Source organism: Ursus arctos, unplaced genomic scaffold (genome assembly GCF_023065955.2).
Source record: "Ursus arctos isolate Adak ecotype North America unplaced genomic scaffold, UrsArc2.0 scaffold_23, whole genome shotgun sequence".
Lineage (NCBI taxonomy): Eukaryota > Metazoa > Chordata > Mammalia > Carnivora > Ursidae > Ursus > Ursus arctos.
Genome location: NW_026622908.1, coordinates 35,097,788 through 35,108,799, shown reverse-complemented (window position 1 = coordinate 35,108,799; position 11,012 = coordinate 35,097,788). Strand labels below are relative to the sequence as shown.

General features: G+C 39.2%; 1 protein-coding gene across 1 annotated transcript; it reads right to left on the bottom strand.

The window, feature by feature from the left end:
- Nucleotides 1-2,825: 2,825 nt before the first annotated feature.
- On the bottom strand, nucleotides 2,826-3,743 carry LOC125281336 (olfactory receptor 1013-like). The gene has a single exon (XM_048214447.1). It carries the CDS (start codon nucleotides 3,741-3,743, stop codon nucleotides 2,826-2,828), a length of 918 nt encoding a protein of 305 aa, XP_048070404.1.
- Between the last annotated feature and the right edge of the window lie 7,269 nt (nucleotides 3,744-11,012).

Here is an 11,012-nt window from a genome sequence, read left to right as displayed (position 1 = left end):
TTGAGCCTGAGTCTAGATGGCTCTCATCGTCAGCCTCAGGGCTCTTGAGGTTGTCACGAAAACTTACTCTTTTGTGTGTCAGTTGTATAGTTTTATTTTCTGCTCCTTCCCTTCTTGAAAATTGCCCTTTCCCACCACAAATAGCAGAACAAGCTATGTTGTGTTTTTTTCCTCTCAGCTGTTGCAGAAACTGCTATAAGATATTGATAGGACTTGGAAAGGAGGCTTTGGACCTTCCGCTGTATAGTAGAATGCAAAGGGCTGCTGAGCTGTCATGGGATAAAGCCAAATTTCTATGCACCAGTAATACCCAAATCCCACAACTTATCAACATGCATCGGAACCTGTACTCTGACCATGTTGGGCTCTAATACATTGATCTAACAGTGGTCACTCCTTTGGGTGGGGTCAGGAGAAATTAGTTAGTGCTACAAAATGAGATCAAGGAGAATTATGTTTGGAACCCAGGGGACTGAGCACTATATTTCATAGTTTCCCCTTGGCCGTCTGTTTGAAAAGAAAAATACTGAAACCATTAAGGCAAGATGATCAAAGACTCAGACCTAATAATAAGAAAATATGGACAGCTTACCAGATAATTCTGATCTAACCGAGGTGTTGAGAAAGAATGACTGATCCAGAGTTACACAAGAAGCAGGTGGAGAGTGGACTTTTAAAAAATGTTTAAGTTAGTAAAACTTGTATATCTAAATAGTACAACTTAGAAAGGAGTTTCTTTTAAACTTCAAATTTCATTTCTGATTTGAGTAGTTAAATTCTCTTAGGAATTTATAGTGTATATACTATAAGTTAATATGGGAGATTCTTTTTTTCGCTTTTTTATTATTTTTAATAATTTTTTTATTATAATAATATTTTTTATTATATTGTGTTAGTCACCATACAGTACATCCCTGGTTTTTGATGTAAAGTTCGATGAGATTCTTTTGAATTCACAACCATAAACTGCAGGTAAAGCATTACCAACTGTGATTTAAAAAGTTACTTCCAAACTGACACTCAAACACATCCTAAAACGTTTTCTAAAACGTCAGTGCCACAAATTTAATTTCATTTGTGTTATGTACTTATTTATTTTTACATCTTCTAAGATTATTCTTAGCTGTACTTTATCTTCTCACTAGGGTCTTAGTAAGTTATTCTTTATTTTGGAGGTGAGATAACTTTTCTTTACACAACATAATATGCCTCTACACTTTGGTCAGTGAAAGTGACAGTATCTGGGTAGATGTTAATAATTATTTGGAAAATAGGGCTTGATTGCTTATTCTAAAAGGATTAAAATAGGAGTTCTTGAGAAGTAGTTTGAGCATCTTTATTGCAGTAAAAAATCAGGATTTATGATATTAGGATGTTTTAAGAAGGGTTATTATGCCAGTGTTACTTTTTGTATCTGATGTTTCCCTCTGGAATGATTTATTTTATACTTTCAGTTAAACAACATTAAACACCTGTATTTCTGTCACTGTGGTACACCAATTAGATCTGTTCACATTACCTAAAAATAACATATTTGATAGGCATTTTATTATTATTAGCGGGAAATAGAGAGCTTTTAGAAAACGAGAGTCTGAGTTGGCACGAATAGAACCATTTTAGAAGATTGTCTAAATCAAATATTTTGGAGTTCCACTGTTGCGTTCTTTCTCTATTGGGGTACTCTGTGTTACAACTAGTGCTGATACTATACCTTGGACTTACTTTATGGATTAATGTGTATTATTGCTGGTGTTGATGAGTCTTTCCTGCTCTGCGTGGATCTCTTACATTTTGGGGGACTTCTTGCTTGAATTTCACTTTCTTGTCATCTCTGTTTGTTAGTTTACTATTGCTTTTACCAGTAAAACATATTCATGTTTTATTGATATAAATTATATTTTCATTGCCTCACTTTTAAAAATCAAAATTAAATGCAACTCCTCATACTTACACTTTTGTTGTATCACCACCTGTGTGTATCACCTATATGGATTTTCCTCTTTTGAGGAATGGGTAGTCATAGACTTTAATGTCTCAAGTTGTTTCATCTCTGTAGTTATTACTCTTTATCCTAACAATTGTGTTTTGGTGCTCAGATTGTCACAATTTGGATGTAGAAGACCTTGCAAGTTCACCCTTGTAAAATAAAGGGGGAACTCGGGGAGTTACAGTGATTTACAAAAATCATATCTATAGAAACTTAACTGATTTTTCCTTAACTGAGGGGCATATGTAAGAAAAAGAGATTGGAGAGAGCATGCTTGCCCAGTCTAGTCGTACCAAGTTCTTTCATGGGTGCCTCTGGGTCTTTGTGATAATGCTTCTGGGGACAAAGTGTGCTTATAAAAAGGCTTAAGAAACCCTGTTAAGGGAATAGAAAAGGATAATTTCAACCAATTAATTTCATAAGAAAATACTAAAAATTTACTCAGCCTATTTGTTCCTATTTTTTAAGGTAATAACCATACAGATACAATTCTGTATATGTCAATCAGTCATAAATATTCTCATGCTAAGGGAATGGGCTGTTCTGTCACATTGTGGAGCTAGAGAAGACTTTTTTTGTTTTAAGTTTTTAATTTGTTTTAATCTAGAGTAACATGAAATTCAATACAAATTCTTACATTTTATAATTAATTCGATCCCCTAAATTGCTCTAATCTTCTCTTCAGTCTCTTAAATTGTCAGGTATCAAGAGTACAAATTCTTTAACTTTCATTGAAAGAATTCTTATTCATGATGGGATGCAATGGTAGCTCTTCTTGAAATAAAATAAGCTGGTCAAAAATTGTCTCTGCATCTCTTTAGAAGGAGAGAACCTAGATTTATTTAATGAGTTTATTCAGAGCCTCTTTCACATCCTTATTCCTCAGGCTATAGATCATGGGATTCAACATGGGGAACACCACAGTGTAAAAGGTAGAAACTATTTTATCCGTGTCCAAAGAATAGCTAGATCGGGGACGAGCGTAGATGTAGAGAATGGAGCCATAGTACAAGGTGACAGAGACCAGGTGGGAGGAACACGTGGAGAAGGCTTTGAGGCGGCCCTGGGTGGAACGGATCCTCAAGATGGTGGCAATGATGAACAGGTAGGAGGCCAGGATCAGCACCGTGGGAGTGATGACATTAGAGGCCAGGATGAAGTACAGCACAGTCTGATAGCCATCTTTCCTGCCACAAGCCAACTTCACCAAGGGAAGCAAATCACAGAAAAAGTCATCAATGACATTGCCACTACAGAAGTTCAAGGCAAAAGTTCTCTTGGTGATGATCGAAGAGTTAATAAAGCCACCAAGGTAGGAGGATGTTACCAAAAATGCACATAGCTTTATAGACATAACCCGAGAATAGAGCAGTGGCTTTGAGATGGCCACGTAGCGGTCATAAGCCATGGCGGCCAACAGGTAACACTCGCTGTATCCCAGCGCAGCAGAGAAGAAGAACTGACATACACAGCCAGCAAAGGAGATGCTTTTGTCTTCAGAGATGCAGGTCACCAGGATCTTTGGTGTATAGACAGAGGTCAGGCAGAGATCCAGAATAGACAAATTCCCAATGAAAAAATACATGGGTGTGTGCAGCCGGGAGTCATTACAGACCAATATTATGAGGGTGGTATTTGCAACCAGAGTCAGTGAGTACACGCTAAGGAATACCACAAACAGGACCAGTTGCATCATCGGGTCTGTTGTGAAGCCCACCAGGATGAAGTCAGTCATCGTATGATTGCTTCTCTCCATGGCTCACCTAAGAGGAGAAAAAATGAGATTTCAGCTTGCATCATTGTGCTGAATAAATAGAAAACATGCTAAATAAAATGATTATATACACTGGAGGTTTACCTGTACTTTTTTTTTTTTAACTCCTGATCATTTTATTTCCCTTGATTCCAGATTCACTAGTTCAAATTCCTACTTAACATGTCTTACAGGCGATGTACTGGGCATTTCAAGAAAAACTGAGTTCCAACTATCCTTCTTCATCTTGCTTTTCTCTCAGACTTCTCCACTGCAGGAAATGGTGTTACCCCAGTTTAGGGGAAATCATTGGCTCTTCTTGACTCCTCTCTGACTTTGACATTCTAACTGACTAATCAGCAACACCTTGATTCTACCCTCACAACATATTCAGACCCTGACCAGTGTTTCCCTGCTCTGGTGGTTCTGCCCCAGGCTGAAACCACTGTGGTTTGCCATGGGTGTTATCACAGAGCTTCTATGGGTCTCCCAGCTTCCTTCCTCCGTCTATCCCTAGCCCAGCTGGGTCTCTGAAGAAGGCAGGCAGAGTGATCCTGTTAAAAACCAGTTAGATCATGTTACTCTTTGCTTCCAACACTCCAGTGACTTCTCAGCTAATTCAGACTAAAGCCAAGGTCCCTACAAAGATGGACAAGCTTATTGCCTGTCTGCTTCTGACTCCTACTGTCTACTCCAGCCATGCCACCCTCCTCTCAATTCTTAGAATAAACAGGGGGTGCTCTGAATCTTTGGAGCTGCTTCTCCGTCTGGCGAGGATGCTCTTCCTCAAGTATCTTTTTAGCAAACTCTCTCATATTTTTCAAGTCTTAATTGCCACATCTTACCCCTTTTCACGTGTTCCTCATCACCATATTGCAATCTACTTCTCTGGCATTTCTTGTACTCCTTTTCTGCTTTATCATTGTCCCTAGCACTGCTCTTTATCTAATATTATATGCATCCCATTAACTTAACTATTTTCTTCTCTCTTCACTAGAATGTTGTTAAAAAAAAAAAAAAAGAAAAAAGAAGGAACCAATATGCCCCCACAAAGAGTGCTTTGATGCCTGGGACAACAAACCAAGATTTAGTTATAGCTTCAACATACCCCAGGAATGTGACCTTATAACAGTCAGTGTGAAATGGCCTGATCAGCACTAGGGAGGTCATCTGCGTGATCAAAGCCCTGTTTCCCTCTTTATCCCCAAAAGATGTTCTGGCCTGAAATAATCCTTTCTTTTATTTTGCTAATAACTTCTTTGCTCCACTCTCCTTCCTACACAAAAGTACCATTCCATACAACTAAAACTTCTATTTGCCTGATTTGTTGCTGATTGATTCATGAATCACTTGATAAAGCCAATTAGATCTTCACCTTTACTGGACTGAACTTTGTTTCTCAACAATATACCCTTTCCTCTTGCTTTTGAATTCAGATGCTGTCACAGGTAAGGACCTTGTACATGTGGGGTCAGATAAATGGTTCCAAGTAGTACCCAAATCATCTGGCAGAGTCCTGTTTCTCACATGTACAGCCAACCCTGATTATGAACACAGAAATGTCTACTCACCTTGCCCAGAACCAAGCACTTGCCTGAAACTCACAGTCACAGCCGACAAAGGACCAAACTGTGGACCCTAATATCTTATACTTGCTCAGGATCCCCAGTGTATTTGAATCCTTAAGCACCCCAGGGGTTCATAGCTTTGAAAGTGCCTAAAGGGCAATTAATCAAAAAGTGTGTTAACTTGATTTAGGAGATTCTTCTTGCTCTATGCAAGAAAAGGAGGATGATTTTTAATATGAATAATTATTGTGATATTTTCAGAACGTACTCTTTGCAAAAGACCTTCCTGGAAACTGTATTTGATTGTCAAACAACTCTGTGGAGTACGTATTGCAATTTCAATCACAGACAAGAAAACAGATCCAGAGCACTTAATTAACTTTCCAAAGGCAAACTCAGAAATAAATGCAGTCAGAATTTAAACTCAAGGCAGCCTGATAATAAAATTCAGTCTTTCCCCTGTATCATGCATACTTCAGAGAGACATAATCTTTGAGTATCTCTGCAGCTATGACCATAAATCTTTAGAAGAGGACTTTTTTATCCTGAGTGTTTATACAGATAGATTTTGCAACAAATACATTCATTTTCCTCTTTTATCACCTTGTTACCTAATTTTTAAATGACAAGGAAGGTGTCATCTTGGCTAGTCCCTAAAAGTGACCTGTCTAGTTTTTCCATTATTACCATAATAATATATACTGAATAATGACTACTAATCCTGAATATGTCCCAGCACTCTGCTGAGTGATTTGGGTCATCTGATTTTGCCCTTCGAGAATATCTTGCTGAGTCAATGTGATTATTATTCCCATTTCATAGATGAGCTATTAGAGATAGAGAAATAATTGTATATACATTGTTCAAAGTCACAAAATCTGAGGCTTATAGAGCCAAGATTCAAAGCCAGTTTTCCCATTGCGTATCATTTGTTGCCACACCTACTAGTATTTACTATGTTCTCGAGCTCTTCCAGGCACTAGGGACAAGAGACAGAACTAAGGTATGGGACCTGACTGCATGAAAGTTGTAGTTTATTGGGAGAAACCAAATCTTGTAAAGCACCAATGGTTGTGATAGAATTATTTATCATCCTTATTGGTAAGCCGGCCAGAGTGGAGAGCTTGCTAGGGGCAATGAGGCAAGCGTTGTGTGTGGTATGGGAGCTTTTACCCAGGAGGGAGAAACGCATATCCTGCTTGAGGAGGCATGGACCATTACCACTTCTGAGGAAGGCATTTCTCAAAAAGAAAAAGAAACTACAACCATCAAGGCATAGAGAAAGACATGCAATGGAGGGTGGACAAAGTGTGCAGATTTGTCAGATCTGTCTGGAATGTAGTGTGTCTTTGTTGGACTGTTGTTAGATGAGATCACACAGGACTTGTAATGCAACAGTCAGAGCATTGGCTTAGTCCGCACCAACATTAAAATGCTTGAGGGGCACCTGGGTGGCACAGTCGGTTAAGTGCCTGACTCTTGGTTTTAGCTCAGGTCCTTATCTCAGGGTCATGAGATCTAGCTGTGCATGGGTTCTGGGCTGAGCTTGGAGTCTACTGAAGACTTCCTCTCCCTCTCCCTCTGCCCCTCCTCCCGTTCTTCTCCTTCTCTTTCTCTCTCTCAAATACATCAATAAATCTTTAAGAAATGCTTGAAATGTCAGTGGTATGGCAAAATTTTGGTGGTGTGAGGGAGGTGATTAGCCCTGCCCAAAGCAGTATGTGTCCCAAGACTGAATCATGAATGCATAGACACTACACCCCACCCCTAATTCAAGATCAGAAAAATGAGGAGATGTCAGCCTTCCTTCAGATGTACATCATGTCTAGGAATTATAGAGCAAATCAGTGGGCATGGCTGAGTCTAAACTCAGTGCCTCTGACTTTACATTCTGTGTTCTTTCTACTACAGCAAACTTCTCCTACACATTCTGCCTTCATGACAAAATTCCTCCATCCTTTTAGGCATTTTGCCTTTAGTCATGTCTTGAGGAGATGGGGCAAATGACTGTTGACTGGCCAAACCTCATGCCCTAACCCACCCAGTCTTGCCAGAAAGATGGCCGGGACCCTAGGGAGAGGTGGCATGGGTGGAAAAGGGAGAGCTTCATAGTGCAGTGGGATATTGCCCCCCAGGGGACCTTTTCCCTAGGGACACCCGCATTGCTCCACAGGAACTCTGCCCACTACCATATGCACACATGCCTCATTTATAGCGAAATAATGTTCAATTGTGAGGTATTTACACTTGCTATTCATTCTCTTTAAATTATTCTTTTATATCCTTTAGCTGTTCAAAATATAACACCATCTCAGAAATGTCTTCCCTGATCACCCCCTTCTGAATTATGCCCCGTCCACCCCCCAGCACTCTCTATCCCCAGCCTAACTTTACTCTCCAATGTACTTACCATCTGGGTTATCATATAATCCACTACTTTACTTCCTGTGTCCTCCCAATGGGATATGAATACAAGAAGGGCATGTTCTGTGGCTTGTTTTGTTCACTGTTGGATGCCAGTCCTTGAAACAGTATCTGCCACAGAGGAGGCATGAATAATATTTGCTGAAAAGATGAATAGATGGAGAGCCCTCATTCTACAGAGGCATGTCAATGAAATCCACATTCTGGTCTGCCCCAGTGATGGCATTTGCAAGGACTTCTTTGTTATCCCACCTAACTGGCAGTAACAGAAATTTCTGAGGTTCTGTGCTAGTCCAAGGCATGCACAAGAAAAATTATGGACAAATCCTCAAAGAAAACACATTCTGACCCCTGAAAAAGACACTCTAATTGAATTATCAAAATAGAGTATATTTGTGAGGGAGGTTGTTTCCATTTGAACAGAAAATTCTTTCATGTTGAAGAGCTATGAGGAGCCATATCCTTGAAAGGAAATGGGGCCAAGATTGGAGGGTAGCAGAGAAAGCAGTGGGCCTTAGAGCTGATGATGGGGATTCAAGTTCAATCTCACTGCTTAACAACTGTCAGAAGACCTTACACAAGTTACTCAATTATGTTAAATCTTGTAAAAGAAGAATAATAATTGTAACTACTAGAGAGGGCTGTTGGAAATATTGAAGGATATATTTATAAACTAGTATTGGAGGCCTGGACACATGAAAGATGCTCATGACACCAGCGGCCCTCTATTTCAGAGAGTGCAAGTATCGCTGGCCATGGAGCTCAGGCTGTAGCTTCTTGCTCCTTGTCCCTTCTAGATTCTAAATTGAGTAAGTCAGTTTCAAGGAATGTTAGAATGCCATTATTAGACCTTATTAGGACTGTTATAGAATGAAAGCAGTCCTACTTTACCAAGGTGTGGCGATTAAAGGAACTAATGTATGTTTGCATACAGGTGTTTTGCAGGAGAGTCTATTTTGGGAATCAACGTGGACTCCTTAGCATGAGATATGGGGTCAGACAGACCTGAGATGAATTCTAATCCCAACTCTTTCTAAACTGGCCAACTTGGAACATTTAGTTATTCCCCTGAGAATCAAATTCCTCATGGGTAGTATCATGCAGTTCTCATCTGAAAGAACACATTTCTATAAGATTGTGGGGCTACTTACTAGACACAATGTATCTTTAAGGAGATTAAGAGAGTGTTTGACATCTAATAATGGTTATTGTGTGTTGAGCATTAACTATTTTGTTGGTTATTAATGTCATATGATCGTGAATCTACAATTGTTAATATTATGCAAAAGAGTGGACATAAGAAAATTGATGGCAACATAGTCCCTTTTTACCTTTTCTGTTTTCCTCTGCTAGTCAAGCATACTCTCCTTTGGCACTGGCTTCTCTTGATGACTCTGATTGTCTGTCTTCTGTTGACTTCTTTATTTCTCTGTGTTATGTACTATGGCTTTAAGCATAATTATGGATGTTTTTGGGTCATTGGTGTCTTTGGGAACCTGAACTCTGTGGATCTTGAAAATACTCAAATCCACAACACAGACATGCAGAACAAAATTGTGCACGTATTTCCACTGTGTTTCCTTGGGACTGAAACATGGATGCTAGGTCACAGGTTCAAGCGTTACTGTAAGGAATGAATTCTCTGTTAGCCAACCTTATCCAGAGGCTATGGCAACCTGCCAGTATCAATAAGCTGTTGTCTTAACATTCTTCTTAAATGTGTCTTCTGAGAAAAATCATGAGACTCTTTATCATAGGAAAATAACTGAGTGTTGCTGAAGGGGAGGTAGGTAGGTGGATGGGGCAACTCGGTGATGGGTGCTATGGAGGGCAAGTGATGTAATGAGCACTGGGTATTATATGCAACAGATGAATCACTGAACTCTATCTCTGAAACTAATATTACACTATGTGCTTATTGGTTGAGTGTAAGTAAAAAACTAAGCAACTGAATAAAGGCAAAAAAAAAAAAAAAGAAAGAAAAGAAAGTGTCTTCCGTGTTCCCACCCCCTGGGACAAACACACATTTAAAAGAAATTACACTTCTCATGATTTATTTTGAGCCTGAGTCTAGATGGCTCTCATAGTCGGCCTCAGGGCTCTTGAGGTCGTCATGAAAACTTACTCTTTTGTGTGTAAATTGTGTGGTTTTATTTTCTGCTCCTTCCCTTATTGCAAATTGCCCTTTCTCACCACAAATAGCAGAACAAGCTACGTTGTGTTTTCTTCCTCTCAGCTGTTGCAGAACCTGCTATAAGATGTTGATAGGACCTGAAAGGAGGCTTTGGACCTTCTGACATATAGTAGAATGTAAAGGGCTGCTGAGCTGTCGTGGGATAAAGCCAAATTTCTATGCACCAGTAATACCCAAATCCCACAACTTTTTTTTAATAATAATTTTTTATTATATTATGTTAGTCACCATACAGTACATCCTTAGTTTTTGATGTAAAGTTCCATGATTCACTACTTGCGTATAACACCCAGGGCACCATGCTTTCAACATTCATGGCAAGACTTCATTCCAACATTCTAATATTCAAGTCAGCTCATTCAAGAATCGTCTATAATAGTTAATATAGCCTGTGAAAAAGAAAACCACAGGCCCAGTGTGAGTCACTTACAGTAATTAAGGCCCCATGTCAGCAAACCAAGACTTGATATTTAAGCTAACTGTACTTTCAACCCCACTCCCCCACCATCGGTAGGTCACCTTTAACTAGTCAACATGGAGTTACCTAATGAGATACTCCTCCAGAGAGATTCCTTCCATTCCGCTTAGGAAGGTTACCTTGCTTAGAACAATGTATTCTTTGCTAATAACTTCCTTTTCCACCCCTTTTCTTCCTTTAAACAATTTTCCTTTTCTACTGCTTGACAGAGCTCCTTTCTATTTGTTAGATGGGATGCTGCCCACTTCATGAATCACTTAATAAAGCCAATTTGATCTTTTAAATTACTCAGTTGAATTTTTGTTGTTTAACAATCCCAAGCGTTTTATACCCATGGAATTCCTCATGGTTTTGTAGCTCGGGGGAATGGCAAAGAAGACAATTAAACAAAGCTACGCATTGACAAAGTCAGGTCAGCCTTATTTAGGAAAGACTCAGAAAGTTTTGTTTAGAGACTGTGATTCCCCAATGATAGATGTATTTCACCATAATTTTCTTTCATGTTCTATATTGAGTTATGCAGAACTTTCATATCTCTATCATCTCTATCTCTATCTCTATCTCTATCTCTATCTCATCTCTCTCTATTTCTATCTATCCACATATAA